The sequence below is a fragment of the Aplidium turbinatum genome, chromosome 1, assembly GCF_918807975.1.
Source record: "Aplidium turbinatum chromosome 1, kaAplTurb1.1, whole genome shotgun sequence".
NCBI classification, from domain to species: Eukaryota; Metazoa; Chordata; class Ascidiacea; order Aplousobranchia; family Polyclinidae; genus Aplidium; species Aplidium turbinatum.
This window is the reverse complement of record NC_137472.1, coordinates 41,835,804-41,861,541: the sequence shown is the minus strand read 5'-3', so window position 1 is coordinate 41,861,541 and position 25,738 is coordinate 41,835,804. Positions and strand designations below refer to the sequence as shown.

General features: G+C 37.6%; 1 protein-coding gene across 1 annotated transcript in view; it reads right to left on the bottom strand.

The window, feature by feature from the left end:
- LOC145773169 (uncharacterized) overlaps positions 1 to 25,132 on the bottom strand; it is a 40,730-nt gene extending 15,598 nt beyond the window's left edge. Inside the window, exons 1-4 of the mRNA XM_082584785.1 lie at positions 25,092 to 25,132; positions 16,633 to 16,799; positions 11,178 to 11,368; positions 1,844 to 2,100 (exon numbers count right to left, since the gene is read on the bottom strand). Coding sequence (XP_082440911.1) covers positions 1,844 to 2,100; positions 11,178 to 11,368; positions 16,633 to 16,792 — 608 coding nt within the window. The 5' untranslated portion in view covers positions 16,793 to 16,799; positions 25,092 to 25,132. The remainder of the gene's footprint in view (positions 1 to 1,843; positions 2,101 to 11,177; positions 11,369 to 16,632; positions 16,800 to 25,091) is intronic.
- Positions 25,133 to 25,738: the final 606 nt, after the last annotated feature.

Genomic DNA, 25,738 nt, shown 5'->3' with positions numbered 1-25,738 from the left:
GCCAGTTCACTCTCTCTCAATATCCATGTCTCGCTACCATATAGCATTGCAGGCCGCACACAGCTCCGATATACTTTCCCTTTCATCCTTAGTGAGAATTTTCTGCCATACAACATTTCCCCACATTCCCTGAACTTTGCCCAGCCCAATCTTGCCCTTGTTGTCACCGCTGCTTCACATCCACCACTTCCATTTATCCGATCACCCAGATAACAGAAGTCTGTCACTGTTTCGATGCCATGGCAGAACTCATCATCATGGCCTTCCACTTCATTCCTTCCTTTACTGCATTTCCCACAAACAAAACACTTCGCCAATCTTGTTGCGGCTCTCTTGACATTAGCACATCTTGCATGTACCCACTTTCCACATTCCTTGCATTGCATTGAATTTCTCATCACTCTCTTGCCACATATTCCACAGGGATCTACTTTGCTCTCAACAACTGTTCCTTCTGCTCCACTCACCATCACTTTTGTTTTTTCAAGATTCACCTTCATACCCTTGGTTTCAAATGCTTCTTTCCATTTCTCAAACTTTCTCTCCAGTCCCTCCATACTATTACTTGTCAAGACCAGTGTCTTGTCAAGACCATTACTTGTCAAATTAATTAATGCGTTTCGTTATTCTTCATGTAGCGGACTAGTTGTTTTGTAGGTTACAGAAGTAATTTTCGCAATGTCTTGTGTTCTCAGTCAGCGAAACTTGTGCATTCAGCCGCCTTGCCGTTTTTTGTGCAACATGCCTATATCGCTTTTAGTAATTGGTTATGCTATTCATGCATATGCTATCAACCCGTTCGAGCATGAAGATTGAAGTGTTGTTATTGTCAACTTGTCAAGTACGTAACAAGCGGCTCGTGATGTCGTATTGTTTCATGACATTCACACGGTGGTCGGTGAGTCAGTGGATCTAATTTGTAAGCAATAAGCATGCGGCGTCTAATTTATTAAGCCTATTATTGTTCCAATTTCTTCCGATCAAAGTGGGCACATCGGGCACAAACAGTGCGCCATGCCTGCTTACAAATAGAATAGTCAATACGATACCAAGACTGTTTATTGGAACTACGCAGCTACAGATGCTCATCTATAATATATTTTTTGCGTGAGGCTTTTCGCCGGAAAACTGTAAACGATGTAATTATGACGTCATTATTGTGATTGTAAGTCGCGGAAAATTTTTTCGCTAAATAACAGATTCCCAAGAAACTAAACATTTTTTCCGTTATTATAACGACTAACTTTGCTTTACATTTGTTAGAAATGAATGGAAGCAATTTTACGCGGGTCTGCTACTATTCGGTGAGTCCGATTCGGTGAGTCCGATTCGGTGAGTCTGATTCGGTGAGTTCCTAACCTCTAACCCCCTAACCCTAAAACGGCAATGATAATTAGGCTGCGGTACCCAATAATTTAAAAAAAAAATTGAAAAAATCCCCCGTTAAGGGATCGGACTCACCGAATCGGACCTCACCGAAACGGGCCATTCCCATTTTATGCATGCCATAAATTAATGAAATAAAAAAATATTTGTAATCCAAAATTCCAAGAAAGTGGTTAGCTATTTGACTTGAACGTTAAGGTGTTGTAGTATTATATTGTAAAAGGTATTGTGTTGTAAGAAGCAATCAAAGATTTGTTTAATTACAGTACCAGTAAGTAACCATCATGGCATTGCGATTTTAAAAGTAGTAAGCTTTCCATGGCTTGTGAAAAAGTTATTTGAAACACATAAAAAATTGTCTGCCACTGATTAACAGGTTTCTTAAAAATAGGAAATTTTTTGAAAAAAAAAATGTAGAAAAACAATGAAGATATTGGACTTTTCTTAAACCACTCACCCAGACTTAATAGTTTCATCCTGCATCAAATCTAAAGTGCTCACTAAGGTCTTTGCCAAAGCTGTCGGAATAATGGGGACACTTTTAACTGGAGTGATTTTCACAGAGTTTGACGCAAATATAGCATTCCAACGAAACTGAATGTTAGCTAGCACTTGCTCATGAACATTTTGATCATCATATATACAATGGACTGTCATGATCAGCATCCTTGACACATCAATAATAGACTGACCGGTAATTGTTTCATGCAGCAACTGAAAACAAAACCAGTTTTTAGGCTGAATATATTTTAAAAGTTGGATCCATTAAAAGTGGGTTATGCACCAATTGAGCCAATCCGGTGTTTAAGCAACATATTTTCTGATAAATCTGTTTAATATATATGCATCAACTCCGAACCGCTGGTTGGAATCACGGATTACTAGTAGAAAGATTACCTTTGCAGGCTTGCACAAACTGATTCTTGATTAACTAATCTCAGACAGTTGTCTTAATTGGCATTTTAAAGATCCGCTTGATGGTGCATCCAACCGTAAAAAGATTTTAAAATTGCTCAAATTAGATGGATGTCAACATGTTTAATAAAGCGTCTGCATTCTTTGAATATCACAAAATGTGAAAGCTTAATAAATGTACTGAAATTTCACTGTATATATAATTATATATATATCAAATATAGTTATTACTATCTGAAGCCTTTACAAATTGTTTCACCTAACGGATCATCAGTGCTTGTCCTGCTGCTTTGCTTTGTATCTAGTTAGACCTTCTGATGATCCGTTAGGTGAAACAATTTGTAAAGGCTTCAGATAGTAATAACTATATTTGATTTAATTTGCTCTGCTTTGCTTTTTTGCTTAGCATTGAGCACTTTTTTGTAGTATTGATAGTTTTCATTGTTTTTAATTATATATATATATAGATTGTAATATGTGACCACTGAACTCTATTAGGCTCGGTTATTGTGTAAAAAGCCTCGTGCTGACTATGTTTAATTGTGTTTTACAAGTACGGCACTGGTAGACGGTAGTTGAACATATTTCATTTCAATTGGCTACCAACCATAGGCGCCGACTTTTCAAAAAACATCGGGGGGGGGGTGAGAAAGGCGATGACGTCATAATCATAACGCTATTTTACTCAATTAAAATAGTCTTTGATTAAGCTTACCGTTTGTTTATATTGACACCTAGGTTGCAAGCCGAATTTATTAGAGCCGCTGCTTGAAACGATTAGTTTTACGTATATAGTACGCCTAGTCGTAAAAATTTTGGTATTATTAGCTCACAATTGGAACAGTTGGAAAACAAGCCGATTTATTTCCTTTTTGTGCGAGTGAATAACAACGATCAAGACAGTGAAGTTATGGAAAAAAAAAGCAAAAAAATCATGATCTCAAGCAGAGTGGAATCCCGCCACCAGTTTTATTAACTGGTTTCGCCCGTTTTGCTAATTTCTTAACCTTTAAAGTGTTAACAATGGCGAAGTGTTTTGTCTTATGTTTTTTATCAAAAGTCTTTATAATCTTTTATCGAATACCGTATATACTCGAGTATAGATCGAGATTTTCACCTCAAAAAGACAGGTTCAACTTATACACGGGACAAGCTGTTGTCCCCAGCTCGGCAGTTTTCAAAATTAACGCATTTTTACTGCCGCAAAATCATTGCCGACGTAGATTACGGAGTGTGAAATGGTTTCAGCCGAATAGTTCAGGCCCTTAGGGGCAAAAATGAGCATCTTTAGGCTAAACGTGTTACACGTTGTTTTTTTGCATTTTTTTGTAGCTGATGAATCTAACTTCAATTTTAGTGGGTGCCGCAACTTTTTGGGTCACGTGAACACCCCCAAATCGGGGATTCCCCCCAAGTCAATTTTGAGCTCTTTTCACGGCATTTTTATGCAATTAGATACGTTATTTTTTTACATTTGGACTGACTGCCACTACAAAATACACGAGATAAAAATCGCACAAAATTATGTTATTAATGACGTCATTGTGACGTCATGTATTAATTTTTTGCTTGTTTTTTTCTTATTGTAGTCGCTTGTTTGTTGTTGGTGTTACTTTTTTGGTTACAATAAGTTACCAATGGTTTTTCAACTGATTTGATTAGTATTGAGTGTCAGTACTAACATATTCAAAATCTTAAGGAATCCAACTTCCGGAAAGTGGTTATTTTCAAGATGGCCGCTAAACCATTGAACAAAACAGTAAATTGACCATAACTCGGCCATCATATGATCAAAACATGTAGTTTTGGTGTCTGTATCTAGGTTTTTATACCCTGTGAAGTCAATGAGACTATTCTCAGAATTGTTGAATTATCTGATAGCCTATAAATTCAATATGGCCATCCAAGATGGCCGCCAAACCATTAAAATAACAGTAAATTGACCATAACTAGGTCATCATATGACCAAAACATGTAGTTTTGGTGTCTATATCTAGGTTTTTATACCCTGTAAAGTCAATGAAACCATTCTCAGAATTGTTAAATCATCTGATGGCCTATAAATTCAACATGGCAATCCAAGATGGCCGCTAAACCATTAAAATAACATAGTAAATTGACCATAACTAGGTCATCGTATCACCAAAACATGTAGTTTTGGTGTCTATATCTAGGTTATTATACCCTGTGAAGTCAATGAGACTATTCTCAGAATTGTTGAATTATCTGATAGCCTATAAATTCAATATGGCCATCCAAGATGGCCGCCAAACCATTAAAATAATAGTAAATTGACCATAACTAGGTCATCCTATGACCAAAACATGTAGTTTTGGTGTCTATATCTAGGTTTTTATACCCTGTAAAGTCAATGAAACCATTCTCAGAATTGTTAATTCATCTGATAGCCTATAAATTCAATATGGCAATCCAAGATGGCCGCTAAACCATTAAAATAACATAGTAAATTGAACATAACTAGGTCATCATATGACCAAAACATGTAGTTTTGATGTCTATATCTAGGTTTGTATACCCTGTGAAGTCAATGAGACTATTGTCAGAATTGTTGAATTATCTGATAGCCTATAAATTCAATATGGCAAACCAAGATGGCTGCCAAACCATTAAAATGACAGTAAATTGACCATAACTAGGTTATCATATGACCAAAACGTGTAGTTTTGGTGTCTATATCTAGGTTTTTATACCTTGTGAAGTCAATGAGACCATTCTCAGAATTGTTAAATTATTTGATAGCCTATAAATTCAATATGGCAATCCAAGAGGGCTGCCAAAACAATTAAAAATGTACAATAACAATGTATTGTTTATTAATAAACCCGGTAAATTTCTATATGTATTTGGGTTAACTGAGCAGGCATAAAGAGCTCATACGATGTGGTCATGTAGACTCTTGACATAATCAGCGTAAAGAAAGCAAATGGATCAAGTATTACTAATGCTCATCGCTGTGACTCTCGATGTCATCGTCTGTAATTATGTGACTGCTGTATGGACACATGAACCAGTTTGGCATGGTCCACATCCAGCATGGTATGGTAGCACATATCTCCGGCAACTACAGTGAGGTGAACACGATTCGCAATTGCAGTGATCACTTTCAGTAGGTTGTCCGGGGCAGCTTTCATGTTCGTCATGATTGGAACCATCTGATTATTGTCTACTTTCCATCCCCAGTCTAGAGCATCCATATCATCGTCAGTAGCCTACCCATCCTGACCATAATCTGGTAGTAAACTCTGAGGCAGTGGAATTTGGTAAAGGATGATGTAGGTGGCAAGCGTTCAGGGTGAACAAAGGATTTGGCTGTTTTAATTTTCTTGACCAATGTATTGTATCGCTGTGTTTCTAGGTTACTACTGCCATCGTTGCCAAACATAACGGTCATAGCTTTGTTTCCAAGATCCTTAATGATGTGGTCTGTCTGATTTGGGAGAATAAAGCAATTTGCACATTCTTTGATTATTGGTTGACTTTTCACTAGTTTCTGGAAAGCGTCTTCTTCCCGATACCAAATATCCTTGACGTTGAATCACAACCGGTGAATGCATGAATGAAGAGGAGCTGTAAGCATAATTATGTCTGGTCCGATGATTGCTTTAAGTTTGTTGATGTCGTGTATTTTGGTTGCGTAAGCCTTTTCGGAGTGGAAGTAGAGGTCTTTAATGTCTGGGTCAGTGTCAGCATAGCGTAGTATCAATATTAAAAGGTCCGTGTCTTCACCAATTAAAGCCGTACTATGTCGATGAGGGCTGTCCATCTGCCGTCTTGACGATGTCAACATCTGCATCACCTGGAGCGTTCATCACATTGCAGCTTCTATTCCTCAGTTGAGCAGAAATTAATCCTTCCTTGTTGGAAGCTCGAGGCAAGAACTGCTCCTTCTTTCCAATGAACTGGGTGTCTACAGTAAAGTGAACAACCGGGTGGACGTTCATGCCGCGTCTTTGATGGGTATTGTCTTTGATAGACGGACCACCATATCCATCAAAGACCACCGTTGCTAAGCGATAATGACGAATGGTAAAATCTGCATACGACTGTGCAATAGACCCATAACTGTCTCCAGTTTCCATGGCACTCGATGCAACAAGAACCCTCCATCAAGGAATGTAGTGATCGGTTTTCGAGGCAGATTCTTTCACTACTTCATAATCGGCTGACATCACACTGCTGGCATGTTCTGTGATGGCAGTAGCTATCTGAGGCTTATCTTCTGCAAGAAACAGGGTCTGGATGTTACGTGGCTGTCACAAGTAATACTCGTCTTCCTCTCAACTGGTCTGAGTTTTTGGGAAATGACAGCAACAAAACTGCGTTATATCAACTGGTTCAACAAGCTGTGATAACTTCAGTCGATCCAAACTTGTTTACGATTGTTGTAACATCATTAGATACAGCTCTTAACAATCAAACATTGGACATGTCTGATGTTTCCCCATGTGATCACGAAGAGGCAGACACCCGTATGTTTCTCCATGTGAAACATGGAAAATCCGATGCCATAGTCAAAACAGTAGATACTGATGTGGTAATTATTGCAATTTCGTGTTTTGACAAGTTAGAAATCTGTAAACTATGGGTTGAATTTGGAGTTGGAGAAAAAACTCGCTTCATTCCAATCCATGATATTGTTTCATCTTCACCTCAATCTCAGATGATTTGCGCTTCTTTACCTTTGTTTTATGCTATCACAATCTGTGATACTGTTTCGTCTTAGGAAAAAAAGGCTTGGGATTGTTGGATGCTTAATCTTACCGCAATGTGTGGCTTATTTAACTCTCTGAATTTCTCAAGCTCACCTAGTTCTATAAATGACATACAAAAGTATGTCATAGCTCTTTATGGCAATAGTCCTACTATCACGGATGTAGACGAATGCCGTTATATGATGTTTACCAATGGTTGCACTATTGAAAAGCTGCCACCAACGTCAGCTGCTTTGATGCAACATACACGCAGAGCGATACATCAAGCTGAAATACGGACATCAAGCTGAAATACGGAAATCAAGCCTCGTAAATGTTCAGCAACTACCTTCTCCTTTAGCTTGGGGTTGGAAACATAATGATGCAAATCAGCTTGTTCCGTTTTGTCAGTCTACTTGTGGCTCTCGATGTCCCTGTAAGAAAAAATCCATAAAATGCACAAGTCTTTGTTCATGCGAGTACGAAACATGCAATTCGACCACAAAATATCCAATCCTCTCTGATGTTTCATCTTCAATCCACATTGACGTTTCATCTCCAATCCACAATCATCATTCAAGAAATGCTTTTGACTTTCTAAACTCTATCTTGTAACTTGAAAAAACTTGTCGTACACGATTTTTTTTAATATCAAATTACGTATGGTAGGAATTTAACATCGAAAACCGCTAGTTTTTTCATCTTGAATTAACAGTGTTAAGACTCTGACATTGCATCATCTGGGGTCGTGTATTAATTGGATTTGTAGATCATAATTAGGGCTACATAATTATTTTAAATTTTAAAGTGGCATGACCAAAAGGGAAATTCACCCCTGGTAGCTGCTCTTCTGGTTATTCCCTTGATGACGTCGTTATTGCGTCATACTGTACTGGAATTATTGTTATTGCTTGCAATTGTAAAATTTTAAGCATTTGCAAAACTAATAATGAGAGTATTTGATCGCTTTTTTCGGAATAAACTTACCTTTGGTTCCTGAATTTGAAGTTGTCTAGTTTTAATAATGTAATGATGACGTCATAAAAGACGCAATCATGACGAAACTACTTTTAGGAATTGTGAAATGGTTTTAGTAACCGGTACTCCAACTAAAACCAACAGCAAACGACCAAAATAGGTTAAAAAAGCAAAAAAAAATATTTGATGACGTCACAATGACGTCATCAATTAAATTATTTTGTGTTTATTTTGTCTCACTTATTAGTATGTGCTTTTTAAGTTAAAATATACAAAAATCGAATATGTAATTGCACAAAAATGACGTAAAAAGAGCTGAAACGTGATTTCTGGGGAAATCCCCGATTTGGGGGTGATCACGTGACCCAAAAAGTTGCGGCACCCACTAAAATCAAAGTTGGGTTGATCAACTGCAAAAATATGCAAAAAAACAACGTGTAACACGTTTAGCCTAAAGATTCCCCTAAGGACCTGAACTAGAAGTAAAAGTTTTGAATACGTTTATTTGCAAATATTCAAACTGAACTTCAAATTCAATGATTTCTTGTCAATTCTAAACTTCATGCACTTGTTGAGCAATATGCAAAGTTCACTAGACAAAACAGCAAAAAGAGCTGTTTTAAGCGATCAATTTTTTTATTTTTGCGTGTAGGATATAATCGTTCTTATTACCGGTATGTAACATTCCATGATCGTTGAAGTTGATGTCAAACCTTAGCGGCCACATAAAACAATGATGTCAGGTTGGCTAGGTGATAATAGCGGTAAGAGACGTCATTAATGCAGGCAATATCTGTGACCAAGACCATTAAATACCTTTTCTTTTATCGGTTTTCGATTTAATTCTCACACATTGCGAACAAAACAATGCGTTCTGTTGAATCATAATTGATCTCACAGCGGGAAGACCTCGTTGAAAATAGTGCGTCTAATTTAGCTGGTTTACGTAATACTGCAGTAAATACTTTAGTTACGTGACTATTCCAGCAGCGTAAGTTACTCTACGCTCTACTTTGAAATTTCCATACGGTATGATTTCCAAGCTGTATTCACATAATTGTTCAGTGTGTCGTAGTTTCAACTCGATAAAGTTTGCTAAAATCGATTTCATGTTTGAAGTAAAAAAAAATCTAACGGACGTTTGGATAACTCGTCAAATGAGAATAATTATTCAACCTCGCATTCGCTTTTTCGCTACCACGCGTTTTGACTTTGAAGTTGCTCCTCGCGCGCGGGAAGATAAGCAGTATGCGACTGTGAGCGTGCGTGCCATGCGCATCCCAGTACTGTAGTAATTCACCTTCCAGAGACCCCATGCGATCAGCTGCTGTTTTGCGAGCAAGAGCAACGCAGGCTGTTTTTCGCTTTCGGCATTCTTTAAGTCCGTTTAAATCAGTGTTTCCCAAACTTTTTTTTAATAGCGCCCCCCTGGACAACGAACAGAGTATCAAACGCCCCCTTCGACAAAAAAAGTAAAACCAAAGTTTTTTTTCCATTTATCACAGTCCAACTCCAATGAGACCGATGAGGTTGGTGCAATGCCATCAGCCTCTTGAGATCGGGTTTCAATTAGGATGGGAACAATCTTAAGTCTCCCCATCTAACTATATCAAGACGGTTTCTTTTGTTATCCAGAAGCGTTGTCACGGCACTGAAAGCACGTTCCACCAAACATGAGCTGGGAAAGGCAATGATAAAAACTTTGACCCGATTCCACACGTGAGGGTATTTCTCTTTGATTTAGTTCTGTAGCCAGAACGATTGATACGAGATATTGAACTTCGTTTTGAGTGCAAAATCGCTTTACAATGTTATCAGTTCTTTCTCAAAAATTCCATGTTCGGAAATATCACAGAAGAGGTCGATTATCCAGTCATGGATTTCTAACTGGAATACATCCTGGAATCGAACTCCCATGCCTTTGTGTACTTCTTGAAGATGATTACTGTACGTCTATATCAACATCAGATATGCCTTTGTCACTGGTATCAAGTTGATGCAAGCTTGAGAATTGGAAAAATTCTCGTCTAGCTAAATTTCGCTGATACAACACGAGCTTATTTCGTTACCCTGATAAGATAATTTCAATTCATTAAAATTGGAAAATATGTCTGACAAGTAGGCGATATCATTTCTCACAACCAGGACGTCATTCGCAAGGCCAGGGTCACAACTATTTAGAAATTCCACGGTAGTTTCAAACAGGGAATAAAATCGTGCAAGGCAATTTCTCTTGGAAAACCATCGTACTTCGGTGTGGAGTAGTAAGCGCTCAAAAGCTTCATCATTCTCATTGCACAATCGTTTGAATGAGCGTGTATTCAGAGCGTGCGCTTTAATTTTATTCACTGCTTTGATGTCAGTCTTCATAGACAAATTAAGACGAATGCTAGATCAAAATATTGTCGGATTGTAAAATCGGATTTGCGTAACCGCAGTGCTTCAAATTGTCATGCGTTACGTTACGACCTCAACTAACTTGTGAGGTAGGCTACTGCGGAGCGAAGTTGCCAACATTGCCACAATATCTGCCACAGAGCTCTTATAGTCACCGTCTTCTTTTGCACTTCTTTGAAGCGAAACATGACAAAAATGCTTTGCAATCCTCTTCTTGTAACTACCCCGATTTGCTCTCAGCGCCCCCCAAACGCCCACTTTGTAACCAGCGCCCCCTTTATGGTCGCAAACGCCCCCAGGGGGGCGCTGGCGCCCACTTTGGGAACCACTGGTTTAAATGATCTAAATCTCTCGCGAAGTATTTTATCTTTGAAACACCTCTTGTAATAGCCATTTTTGTTGCCCCTCAACCATAAATTTACGGGGGGCGCCGCCCCCCCCCCCCCGAAAGTCAGCGCGTATGCTACCAACACTCTAGGAGTCTAGCTGGTGATTAGTTTGATTTATGGATAAAAAGTGGTAAATGATATGTATAAATATAATCAATAAGGTAAACTTTTATCACAAAGAAATTAGGTGTTGTTTTGCTATTTTTCATTTCAGAACAAAAGATGGCTGGGGTATCATACAGAAGTTGTCTAACCAATTCAAAAAAAAAGAAGAAAAAAATTGGATATACAGAACAATTATTGTTAAATTTATCAAAAAGCAAATGATTCAGAAATGCACTCTATGCATTAAATATATCACAGTGCAACATAGCACAGTATTCCAATATTAATAACTTACTCTCAAAGATGTGGAGATATGATCGCCGCTATTAAAATCCACATCTTCATTAACCATGTCAGGTATTTTTCTTGTTAGTAATATTGGAACAACTACATCATTTGGAAGAATTGCAGAAGGAAGTTTATCAAAAGACTTCGTCAGCATTCCAGGATCAAAGCGGTCAAGCATAACAATTAAATTCCTCTCATCTGTGAAGTTCAAATTGTGTAATGCAAATTGCAAACCTTATGTTTTTGCTATTGGTTGAAAAATTTTTTAACAAATGTCACAACCATAACAATCGAGGAGAAAATTTTACAGTTTATAAGAATACACACTAAACAGGATGCATTTTGACATCTGAGTAAAGAGCGCAAAGTATCACTAGTATCTTTAATCTGATCTGAATAAAGCTAAAATACATCAATTTAAATGAAATTCCATTCAAAAAATTAAATACCGCAAGTGACAAAATTTAGCACTGGTCAGCATGCTTCAGCATAGTTATTATATACACAATACACCAGTGAGAAAAATAACTATAGACAAATAAATTAAAGTGACTTTAGCGGGTTTAACATGAAAATTATAAGATAAATCTGACTATGCACTATAACTGTAACAACACTCCGGACTGAAAAGCTCAAACTCAACAAGTGATTCAAAAATGATCAGTTGATCACGAGCATTGGCGTAATTTTTTTAAAAAATTTGTCGAAATTAGGGGTGCTCTAAGTTATCTTATGAAAATTGTCAATATAGGCTAATCAATTGAAAACCTGACCGATGGAAAATGTTAAAACAAATGATTCAATCTAATAGCAAACTCAACCATGTTTAGCCTACGTCATGAAACGTCGAATCAACATAAAAGAAGATAATTTTGTCATATGTGTAATCGAATAGACTGCAGCGGTATGTCAAACGATCAGATAGAAATGAAAACAAGTATTACATGCGAGGCGAAAGTGATCTTACATTGAATATTGAAATATATTCGACTTTAATTTGTTCAGGTCTGCCTTATAATGCGGCTTGCTATAAATTAATCACATCCAAATTTGTTTATGCGGGTTGTTGTCTTGGAAACAAACTCTGTGACAAGTTCTTTCATGTTTAATTTCTCCGCCAATTCGCGATGACTACCTATAACGGCCAAATTGTTCAGTCGTTGTTGCGTTTGAGTGCTGCGAAAGTAGGTCTTCAAGCGTCGTAATAACGAAAAGGAACATTTGGCTTCACAGGAAGAAGTCGGCATAACAATGTAAGTTACCACAGCTGCATATATTATATTTGGCATTATATCGACCATTGACGGCTGTGCAATGAATTTCTGACGTAGCGTATTCACTGTCACAACATCACCGTCACGTTTGCAACAAGCAAACCACTGTTTGCGTTTACGCAGCAAATCCTTGCGTTCCCAGTCACCATCATAAAATTTGCTTATTTTGGTAACATCGGCTTCTTTCATTGTGGGATTCTCTAGCAGCTCTCGTAGCAAGTCTGCCATTCGGTAATCGGTGTGATAAAGAAGGGAAACGGCTAACGATTGCATCTGACGCCATTTGCAGAATGTTTTTGTAGACGTTTGAGTAGAAAACAGCAATTTCGTCTTCAGCAATTTCGTCGTCTTTCATTGTGGGATTCTTTAGCAGCTCTAGTAGCAAGTCTGCCATTCGGTATGATGAAGAAGGGAAACGGCTAACAATTGCATCTGACGCCGTTTGCAGAATGTTTTTGTAGACGTTTGAGTAGAAAACAGCAATTTTCTTCGAGCCAGACAAATTGTTTTCTCTCGAACGGCACTTCTTGACGCAGTGCGCGTGTTTGTGCTTAATTGATACGCAATAGTACAATCATGTCTGCCCTTGATATGTGTGGCGCTGCGTGCCACACACAAATGTAAAACACTGAAAATATTGCACTTTGGTGAAACGACTTTCAAGAAAGAAAAAAAAACGTTATTTAGCAATGCAAATTTCCATTTGAATCGGTGTATTTTGTATGCAAACCAGGGCCCAGGGGTGCTCTCGCATTTATGTTGTTACCTCAGATTTTCATTTTGGGGTGCTCAAGCACCCTTCGCACCTCTGAAATGACGCCTATGATCACGAGTAAATAACACGGCAGGAAACAGATTACATGAGGTGTTGTAAAGTACAGGCATGTGACAAACAATTAGAACACACACAAAAGAAACGATGAGCCACATGCGAATAACTGCCTGTTGAGAGATGGAACATTATGTTTGATTGTTAAGGCTTCCATGATCTTAGTCTGAAATTCAGATCTATTAAACTCACTAAAGTTACTTTGTTTTGTTAGTCTATGGTTCATCAAAGCAAACTCTTTACCAAAGCTTTAGGGCAGTTCCATGATAAGGACAACCAACCCATCAAAACATATTTTTTATCTGATAACAATAAAAATGGTATCCCTGGAAAGCTTATTCTTTCTAGTTTTTAGAAAATAAAAATATTTGGCCCCCACCCAAAATGGTTGGAAGTTATGCCTCAGTAAGCGAACATCACTTCAAATGTCAAAAAAATCATGAAAAATACTCATATACTGAATTCTGAAGCTTCTGATCGATATTTCAAGAAACTTTGTTAATACTGCAGTTGTACAATCAGAAATGAGTGTAAGATTAATCTCTAAAAAAATTTTTTTTGAACAAGATGTAACGTTGGACTTATAGCATGTAGGACTTCGACCTGGGGGTCCTGTACGTCCGTCACAAATTTTTTCCTTTATTTTATTTAAAAAAATTATCAGATGAATTAAAATTTTGAAACTTCATTTCTTCTTTTAGTTCCTACATACCAACCTACAACCCAAATGGTTTTCTAAAATTTTTTGTTTAACTGAGTAAAAATGCGTGACGGATGTACACCGTAATGGAATTTCCATCATGTACGTCCGTCACGTACGTCCATCACAGGTTTTTATACTGTTTAACTAACTTTAACTTAGTCATTTTGTGGTGCTTAATGCAGGGATCATGTTTATGTTGTCACTATTTCATGCTGTCACTGATTTAAAAAGTTATTATACCAGGTACGATACCACAAATCTTAATTATTATTGGGCAGTTCCATCGTGACGGACGTACCATTCAGAGAGTTATGACAGTCCATAATTGTTGATAAAATAGAAATCTAGGCAATTCTACTACATAGCAAGAAAGGGTACCTACCACTATAAAATCACCCCAAAAATTATTTCCTTGCTGCTTCCTTTAAAATAGATACAGCTCGTTTATCATGCATGACGGACGTATGCAGAGAAACAAGAAATAATAAGTATGATACCTTTCGTAAGATGCAAAATGCTCTGAATTGTACACAGGTAACTACAATTTTTTAACCTGATTAGTTTAATGAATGAATAAACTAACTCACAAAAGTTGTTGCACAAACTTATATATATACCTATTTGTTGTTATACCTTCCAACTATGGAGAATCTAATGAAGACATAAACGAAGCAGAAGAAAGTGTTTGCTATCAAAAAAGTGATTGGGTACTTGTTGAATATGATAGTGAATTTTACCCTTGTGAAGTTCAACAAGTAGTCGGTACAAACTACGAAATTTAAGTGATGCCCACAAGTGGCAGTGTGGCGATGGCCTCCACCTGAGGACAAAGTTGTTTACACTGACGAAAAAGTTGCAAAGAAATTGAATCAACATGACGTGATTGGATACCGCGGACAATTTAAATTTGAAGGAGTTTGAAGATAAGAGACGTTGACTAAACCGCAAACTATTATAGTTCTTTTGAAAATTGTTTAGTAGGATTCATTTTGTATCATTATTGTTTGGTTTTTTGCTTGTTTATGGTTGTTAAACTGTTAGTTTTTCTATGCACAACTGCACGTGATATGTTATTTAGCCTGTGCTTTAACTGGGATTCCGTCCGGGCTTCACTAATTTTTCTCAAAATGTGTTAAAGTTTTATTACTGCAGTATTCAGTGTACTATGGAAATGAGCACTGTGTTTTGTAGCATTGTAATCTTGTATGTGCATGTAGATACGCTTGTTATGTGGATCTATTGTATACCGGTATTGGCTACCATCTGAATTTTAACACTCGTACAATGTACATCAGTCACAACAATTGGAAATTACTGCGCTGATAACAATTGAAATTCACTGCCAAAATTCAAATTAAGCTGTTTTCTATAACTATGTGTGTATGCCTGTACGGCACTACAGCAACAACACAAGTGATTCTACAGGGAATGAAAAATAAACCATTTATATAAAAATTAGTTCATTTTAATATTGGACGAAAGAGCTCAGTTTTCAACTATAATTGTAATTACTTGTATAGTCTCAATTAAAACATATTGGCAATTACAGCCCATCCATTAAGTTTAGAACTATGTATGCGATTTTTCACTTCTTTTATAGTAGATTTCTTGCACCTTTCTTGCTTAAAATTCAGAGTCGTACGTCCGTCACGAAAATTTTGTACGTCCGTCACGTTACATTCTGGGGCATAGTGTATTCAATTCATACAATAAATTTGTGCAACAACTTTTGTGAGTTAGTTTATTCATTCATTAAACTAATCAAGCTAAAAAATTGCAGTTACCTGAGTACAATTCAGAGCGTTTCGTATCTTACGAAAGGTACTTATGATTTCTTGTTTCTCTGCATACGTCCGTCACGCATGATAAACGAGCTGTATCTATTTTACAGAAAGCAGCTAGGAAATAATTTTTGGGGTGATTTCATAGTGGTAGGGTACCCTTTCATGCTATGTAGTAGAATTGCCTAGATTTCCATTTCATCAACAATTATAGACTGCTATAACTCTCTGAATGGTACGTCCGTCACGATGGAACTGCCCTTTATGATTAAAGGAATATATCAAAAAGGAGTAGGCTATGTGAGTAGAAGGTTACACTACATAGCTCGAAGCTGCAGGTTTTCGTCTGACTCTCTTTAGGAGCTAACATCAGAATAAAATAAACCTAATTGTGGTGAAGTAGCCTATTTATAGTAGAAGAAAAACAAAATGTAAATTTAACGAATTCGTTTATGCCTTAAAGCTCCTTTGTTAATTTGAATTCTTCTGATTAGCCAACTTTACATTTCGTTTTTCTTCTACTATAAATACTTCACCAATCACCACATTTAGGTTTATTTTATTCTGACGTTAGCTCCTGAAGAGAGTCAGACAGAAACCTGCAGCTTCGATGTATGTGCAATTGCGCTGCAACCTTCTACTTGCAATTTTCAAGTTTTGTACCACTACCACCAATCAATTTTTCAAAAAGGAACTTACATACAAACAAACTAAACCTTACTATTAATTAAATCAGATTAAACAATTTCTCATGTGTAATTGTGTAGCCTACTTTAATCTTTATCAAACTTTGAGACCATATACTTTTAGAAAATATAAAAATACAGTATTTCTGTAATCAAAAGAAAATATAGCCTTCTCACTGTAAAAATTACCTTCACTAAACTCCATGGATCCCAGTAAAAATCCTTGAAATGTCTGTTCATCATCTTGTAATGCATGTTTATGTGCTAATCGAAGGCAACGTTCTGAACATTCAACATTAATGACACGATCTTCTTGATTTCCCAATAGGAAGCTTTCTCCAACTGGCATTGGATTCCTGTGCAAAAGCAGTTATTTTGAAGCAAAATTATTAAGAAAAAGAGTGATTACACTTTTATTTATTGTATATAAGTTAAAGTTTAGTAGATTCATGTCATTTTATGTTTCATTGCACCAAACGCGCCGATAGCTCAGTTGGTTGGAGCGTGACTTCTGGAACAAAGAAGCTTCAGGATCAAGCAGCGCTGGTTCGACTCTCAAAGGACTGCACTCGAAAGTTAAGGACTGCACTCCATTCAGCGGCATGTAAGGGATGGAATAATTCCCCACCAGCAACACCACATCAATAATTGAAAACTTTACTCTGTCAAGTTCGGTGACCGGCCTGCGTCGGGTCTGCTACTATTCGGTGAGTCCGATTCGGTGAGAGCCTTTTTCGGTGAGAGCCCTATTCGGTGATTTTTTTGAATTTTTTTTGAAAATTATTGGGTACCCTAGCCTAATTAAAACCCCTAACCCCAAAACCCCAAACCCAAACCCCCAAAAAACCCCAAAACTCTCAAAAAAAAAAAAAAACCAAAAACCCAAACCCCCAAAAACCCCCAAACCCCTAAAACCCCCAAACCTTAACCAACCTCAAACCCCTAACCAACCCCAAACCCCTAACCAACCCCAAATCCCTAACCAACCCCAAACCCCTTACCAACCCCAAACCCCTAACCAACTCCAAACCCCTATCTCCTAACCCTATAACGGCAATGATAATTACGCTACGGCGCGCAATAATTTAAAAAAAAAATCACCGAATAGGGCTCTCACCGAATAGGGAACTCACCGAATTGGACTCACCGAATCGGACTCACCGAATCGGGCCATTCCGCCTGCGTCAGTGATTCAAAGCCTTTACAAGAATGCGAAACTGCCAGGATTAAGCTCTACAAGAAGCTTTTCCAGTCCGAGGATAAAAATTCAATCAATCAATTGTTGTTATTATTTTATTTAATTATTATTGTTGTTATTTTTATTATTTTATTATCTTCATTATGTTATGTTTTATTAATTATTATGATATTAGATGCAGTATCAGCAGGGGTCGATCTTAACTTTTTTTTTCACTAGCCCACCGGACTAGTTGCTCCCCGTTTTCACTAGCCCGCACGATTTTTCACTAGTCCGGCCAGTTTACTGACTTTTCACTTGTCTGATGGCGTATTAAGATAAGTGTTTTGGCTTAGACTGAAACTAACTAAAGGCTTTTAGATTTCAGTACGCACAAGAGAGCAACAATACGCACAAAAACACCTTCTCAGTCACGGAGGCACACGAGCTCTTCAACTACGACAAGGTAGAAATCCAAAGAGGGAAAAAAACGAAATAAAAGTCAAATAAATTATTGTTTGTAAAAATGTTAAGCTTGGAAACGTATTAATATTAGACACTAACGTTGTATCAGCATTTGATCACAATATTATACCAACAAAAAAACGTTAATTTCGCTAACTGCTGCTTGCTGGGATGCTGACTTCTCCGTGATGGCGTGCTCACTACTACCACGTGTCGTGTCTAGCGAAAATGTGAGAAAAAAGTAGTCACGTGCTCAGTTGACCAACTTTGCCGCCTTCGTGCAATTTCGTCTCTGGGCAAGCAAATTTTTGCAGTATTTCAGAGTGATGTCGTCGATCGCCATTTTGTAAACCAAAACTTTTCACCGGCAAATATTTTCACTAGCCAATCGGACTAGTACTGCAACATTTCTACTAGTCCGCACAAATTTTGTTGATGGCGGACAAACGTGTCCGACTGTCCGGTCTGAGCAGCTATCTCGGCAGACAAATTAAGTCTCACAACGGACACACCAGTTTTAGCGTCGATCGTCATGCTTAATCACTTTATCTTGATAATTCTTCGCCATTTAAAAACTATAGCTACGATTTAAAAGGCTTTTTAAAATTTCAGTAAAGTCACTCTGAAAGGCTTTCATGAGACCAAGACGTGCGCTTAAAGAGTCAAAGCACCGTGTAGCTGCTCAATACATCGCATAACTGATTAACTTCCACCGAACGAGGTCGTGTGGCTTCTTGCGTCCCAATGCTCTCGGCACAAGTCAGACTGTAATACCAAAGCTTAACAAATTTTGCTGCATCTTGCTGTAATAGCCTACTTGTATAATGTAATTTTGTAACCAACCTTGCCTTATCAATATTACTCGGAGATCAAAGTCAGACATTGTGACGTAAAACTTGAACTAAGTTGCGCGTGATTAGTGTAGAAGTACCGGTACTCTCATTGATTCTTACTGAAGAATTTGCCTTTGTTGTGCTGATTAGGGTGGAGTGAAAATTTTTTTTTTTCCAAATCAAAAAACATGGGGTCTGTATACAGGCCAAATGACCCAAAACGGCTTTTAAAAACATTTTTTGGGGGTAGCTGTCAATATTGGCAGCGCTACCACTACCTGGTGGCCACGAGTAAGCAAAAATTCTCGATATAGGCTCTGCGAGATTCAAACTAAAATCTTAGAAGCCTTGTACATAAAATGTAACAATCCACCTTTGAACAGACCGGAATGGCCCGTTTCGGCGAGTCCGATTCAGCGAGTCCGATTCGACTAGTCCGATTCGGCGAGTTCCCTATTCGGCGAGAGCCCTTTTCGGCGAGTGCCCTATTCGGCGGGTTTTTGAAATTTTTAAAAGAAACTTATCGGGTACCGTAGCCTAATTGCAATTGCCGTTTTTACATCGTTTTAACGTCGCTAAACGTTGAAATCGTGCAGAAAGGAATAAAAATAAAATGTTTGAACTATTAATTAAATTAAAATTCGTTATGTCAGTTCAGTTGTTTTTATTTCTGACCATCATATGAAAAACAATACACGTCAACATAGCAAAGGTAGAAGCGACAATTCACGTCAACATAGCAATGGTGTAGAAAAAGGTAGAAGCGACAAAACGCGAACGTTAAAACGTGCTTGTGACCGAAGTAAGTTATTGAGTTGAAAGAAATTTGGCAAGGTTGCATCACCTTCAAAAAAAATTAAGATATGAAGGAAAAATAAAACAAAGAAAATGTTACAAAAAAAATAATGTTTATGTCTATAAGTTAGTACTTTTGAATAGTTAAAGTCATAGGCGCCTAACTATTTTTTTGGCCGTGGGGGCGAAAGCGTGTTTCATCAGCAGCAACGTAAATTCAGCGAAATGTCACGCAGATGGATGATGTAATTATGTCGTCACACTAGGATTGCTTTTATTGCCACACTCGGAGTTATCGCTACGTTCGACATACCGTTAATTATTATAAACAAAGCTCGACCAAAACACATGCTATGCGTCTGCGTTGGCTAGCGGTTGATGGACTGCGACTCTTTAAGCTAAGCGCAACATAAAGTTTAGCAACGAACTAGATTTATTAGCATGAAACAAGAGACGAAAAGGTTTACTAAAAGGTATAGGCTACTGTAAATGGAATGAAAATACTAACTTGATCATATGCTTGAAAATATACTTGTTGAAAGCAAAATCATTCATGTTTACATCAATTCAACAGCACGTCACCTTTAATAAATTTAAAAGTTGCTGACATCCGTAAACAGCCCTTGAAAAATAGTTACAGAGAGACGTTTGATTAAGTTTTCGACTTGACATTGCTCCCTTTTCACTACAATATCGCAACTTATGGCTGACCAGCTTTCAAGTTTCAATTCGCTGTAATACGCCCGTTTTCGTGTTGCAGATGAAACAAAAGATGCGCATATTCCCCGCCTTTGATCGGGTTTCCATGGCAACGGACGTGTGTGCGCCATGCAGTTTGCGCGAGTCCGTTGTTGTGTTGATTATGCCGCTTCTGCGACTGTGCGCAATGCGGTTTGTACTAGCCCTTGTTACGTTGGTTAGTGGTTACCTCGGGCCGTGACTTCAAGTTCATTTTCACAGCAACCGATTCACTGCCGCGACAATTCTCTGCAGAGGTTTCGACTTTCGAAAGCGACATGAGGCTGTTTGCAAGCGCATTAAGTTAAACGCACGCTGCGTCAACGTAGCAAATTATGTTGTTTTTGGGTGCATTCAACATCTGATGACATTGAATCGACGCAAAATGGTAGATTTTTGCTATGTCACAGGCAGCAAAATCAGTCATTTTTACATTGATTCAACGTCTGCAGACGTTAAATCAACGTAAAAATGACAGATTTTTTTGTCTGGGGTGGGATTGTAGCATCGCTACTCGTTCTAGTGATTATTCAATGCGAAGCTGTTGCGGTTTGTATTTAAAAATGTTTTCCTGCTGCCGATCGCTAGTTCATCTATTGTTTTATGTATCAATGCCGCATGAAAAGTTGCTCTCACGCGGAAATATGCGTCAGGCCCTGGCCCCCACGGCTTAGGCGCCTATGGTTAAAATGATTAGTTTGGATCAACAAATGTGTGACCTACACTCCTACAGCTTAGATTGAAAAGAAATAATCGGGTACCGTAGCCTAGTTATACCGACCAGCAAAAATTTGTTCCAAGAACCCAGTTAGCCTAACAGTTCATTTTTACATTGTAGTAACAGAATGAAAAGGCTAACCAAATGTGTGGCCTATCGTTTTAACGTCGCTAAACGTTGAAATCGTGTAGAAAAGGGTGCTTTTGCTGACTAGGATACGTTGAAACTGAGAAACATTCACAGAAGCCCTACGATACGTTGCATTTTTAAGATAATGTATTCAGCGGCGCCGGAAGTTGAAGGCAGGGGGGGGGCGGATGCCCCCCTGCCCTCAACTTTTCTGCAGATGGAGGGGCAGGGGGGGCAATGGTGCCCTTTTAAAGTCATGTAAGCTACTGCACAATTTGCAATATAACAATTTCTGCTATTCGCTTTTAGCCTATTTATAATCTTTCATTTTTGCCTCAAAATAATACTTACGGCACAAAATTTTGCAACTGCAACACAGTATAATACAGGTCTTAAAACTCGTTTTTTTTTTTGGCAGCCATCGTGGCCTACCGGGAGCTCCTTCTCGGCGGCCAAATCTGCGTGCTTGGAGGCCAAAATACAAAATAAAAATAACGATAGCACAAGTAAATAAAATTAAACTTGCAACAATGCTAAAATGATCACTTAGCGTTGTTGAAGTCTGGGCCTGTTGAACTGCTTTATCGGGATTGTAATCCAGTACTGCGGGACCATCTAACGACACTCGCACGAGTGTCTCCAATGTGGCTGATTTTAAAGAAGTTCGCCACTCCCCTAGAATTCTTTTTAGCAACGAAAAACAACGTTCGACATGTGTTGACGATGACGGCAAGGTAATAAAATAAGTATTTCAATGATGTGAATGACATTACTAAAGTAAAAGAAGCATAATTTTTGCAAAATAACTTATGATCAAAAAAATTTTCCCCTCGGATGTCAACTAACCTAGTTCTCCTTTTTAATAACTATTCAATGTCCGACAACATCGAATCGACATAAAAACGACAATATTGCCAGCCGATGTAAACTAGCATTTCGGATTAAGACTTTGTTAAAGTAAACGTAGGGAATTACAAACAAGACTTACAGCGCTAGTGATCGCAGATGGATATATTCCATCAATAACAAATATTTCCGCACAATGCAACAGTGGCGATTATGACGCGCTGACCTAATTTTGCGTCACTCTTTGATAATTGATGCTACATACTTTCGACAGTTAATCCACGATCATTCTATTGCAAAATTAAATAATTGACTAGAAGAGACTGGCGGCCAAACCTGGCCGATTGAGGAGGTAGCACCGGCGGTCATTCAAGTACTAGGCTACTTAGCGGCTGTGGCCATAGGCTGCTTTAAGGCTTAACAGTAGGTTACATCATTATAACATAGCATAATGCCCTTTTTTGTATACCGGACATTTGTAGGCTATCATTACTCAATAGCCTACATAGTGAGCTGATAGATTAACATTATCGCTATATCTTATCTTAAAACTTGAAAAAAATTGGCCTTTTAGTAAACAAAAGTGCCCTTTTTTGTAATCTTGCCCCCCCAGTCAAAAATCATTCCGGCGCCCCTGAATGTATTCAGACGTTGAATCAATGTACAAATGAAATGTTATGCTAAATGTGTTCTTGGAACAAATCGTAGGGCTTCTGTGAATGTTTCTCAGTTTCAAAGTATCCTAGTCAGCAAAGGCTCCCTTTTCTACTCGATTTCAACATTTAGCGACGTTAACACGATAGGCCACACATTTGTTTAGCCTTTTCATTCTGTTACTACAATGTAAAAATGAACTGTGTTCTTGGAACAATTTTTTGCTGGTCGGGATAACTAGGCTACGGTACCTGATAATTTCCTTTCAATCCAAGCTGTAGGCCACACATTTGTTGGTCCAAACTAATCATTTTAACTATTCAAAAGTACTAACTTATAGAAATAAACATGACCTATTTTATTTTTTTTTGTAACATTTTCTTTGTTTTATTTTTCCTTCATATCTTAAATTTTTCTGAAAGTGTTGCGACCGTGCCAAATTTCTTTCAACTCAATAACTTACTTCGGTCACAAGCACGTTTTAACGTTCGCGTTTTGTCGCTTCTACCTTTTTCTACACCTTTGCTATGTTGACGTATTGTTTTTGATATCATGATCAGAAAGAAAAACAACTGCACTGACATGACGAATTCAAGCACGTTTTAACGTTCGCGTTTTGTCGCTTCTACCTTTGCTATGTTGACGTGTATTGTTTTTCATATGATGGTCAGAAATAAAAACAACTCAACTGAGCTGACATGACGAATTTTAATTTAATAGTTCAAACATTTTCTTTTTATTCCTTTCTTCACGATTTCAACGTTTAGCGACGCTAAAACGATGTAAAACGGCAATTATAATTAGGCTACGGTACCCGATAATTTCCTTTCAAAAATTTCAAAACCTCGCCGAATAGGGCACTCGCCGAAAAGGGCTCTCGCCGAATAGGGAACTCGCCGAATCGGACTAGTCGAATCGGACTCGCCGAATCAGACTCGCCGAATAGTAGCAGACCCGAACAGACAATTGTATGCTTGCGGCTCATCTTTTTTGCTATCTGTATTTTAAAATTAATTTTTTTGCACCTTGCCTTTCTACAACATCATGTGATCTATTCAACACCTTATGATGCAGTTACCTTTGATTCTCGCAGAGCCTATGTCGTTGAGTTTGAGCTAGTCAGAAGTACTGTGCAGTTTTTGTTTTGTCCTGTTTATAGTTATAATAACCATGGTATTTTATTCAGATGTAGTAAAAATTGTATATATGTTATTCCTGAAGAGGACATCGCGTGATGTCGAAAACGTTCGATATTTAATTGTTGGGTAGTTTTGTGTTTTTTGTAAATATATAATAGGCAGTGGCTATTTGACCGGCTCCGGTCTTTGAATCTGAAACACTATTTGACCGGTCATGACGTCATTACATAAGTACTTTTTCTTTTTCTCTTTCAAAGCAAAAGACTTGAAGCGCCGATATAAAGTTCTAAATTCAACACGTTCGCTTCAACTCAGTCCGTGGCGCATACGTTGCGTCTTGGGTTGCCATTCTAGAGGGGATGAGTTCGATACTATCCGGAAGCGTTGACTTTTTTTCATTTTTTTTTTTTTTTATTTAAACTTTGAACCGAAGCGCATTTTTGTGATCAATTTTTAATTTGAGTAGCCTACAGCCCATTTTTTTATGTCTTTTCAAATGTGAGAAATAAAGTTAGAGTTTTTTTAATTTGCTGGAATTTGAGAATTTCTCTTGGTAATTTTCCGATCGTCATAAGTGAACGTGTGTTGCCGAACGACCCTACATTTTTCTCTCAAGTTAGTTATATACAATACTTCTTTAAAAAATGGTTTTACCATTATCATTTCTTTTAAAAGAAGTATTGTATATAACTAACTTGAGAACTATACTTGAGAACTATTAACTAACTTGGACTGTAGGCTACTCAAATTAAAAATTGACCACATAAATGCGCTTCGGGTCAATCAAAATTTAGATAAAAAAAAATGAAAAAAAGAATGCTTCCGGATGGTATCGAACTCATCCCCTCTAGATTGGCAGCCGGAGACGTATCGCACGCGCCACGGACTGAGTTGGAGAATACGTGTTGAAGTTAGAACTTATATCGGCGCTTCTGGTCTGTTGCTTTGAAAGAGAAAAAGAAAAAAGCGCTTATGCAGTGACGTAATGACCGGTCAAATAGTGTTTCAGATTCAAAGACCGGAGCCGGTCAAATAGCCACTGCCTATATAATAATCTTTAATATGTTAAACTTAATAACGTTGCTCAGCTTCGTATGCCTATGGTTCAACAAGACAAACTCTCTACCGAAGCTGAATACAGAAAACCAGCTTACCATAAACAAGTTCGATGTTCTGAAGGAAAATATGGTGAATAAACTTTTCTTACTGAAATTTCTTGAGCATGTTCCATTATATAAAATTCTACCTTGAAAAAAATCTAAAAAGAAAACAAGCTATTTGAATTATGCATCAACATAAAATTTAATATTGACATTTTCACTATACCAATTAAGTAATGCCACAGTACGATAAGTGAAGTACCTTAATGTTTATTAATAGCACATTTTTTTTTCGCAAAAAAGGAAGACTTTGATTGTGTATGTTGTGCAATGTGAAACACATAGTAGCCTACTACATAAAAAAACTGCATTTTGCAACAATGGAGAGGCAAAATCAATTGAACAAAACTAAGTAATTGTACTTATACCGTTGTTCATATATATACCCATTATACCGGTACCCAAACCATGCAAAAAAATTACGTTGCTCTCTAGACACTTGTCATTGCCATGCAGGCCATTGTAAAGACGAATTACATGGTAATAAAAAAATAGGCATACAACTAAAAACTTAAAAAATACCCAAAAGTCTAGGCCTTGTGGTGCATAAATAGCTGACACTCACAAACTACAAATTTCAACATTATTAACAAGGCAGTAATAACAAGCTAAAAGTGAGGCTAAAACTATAACTAATTGAG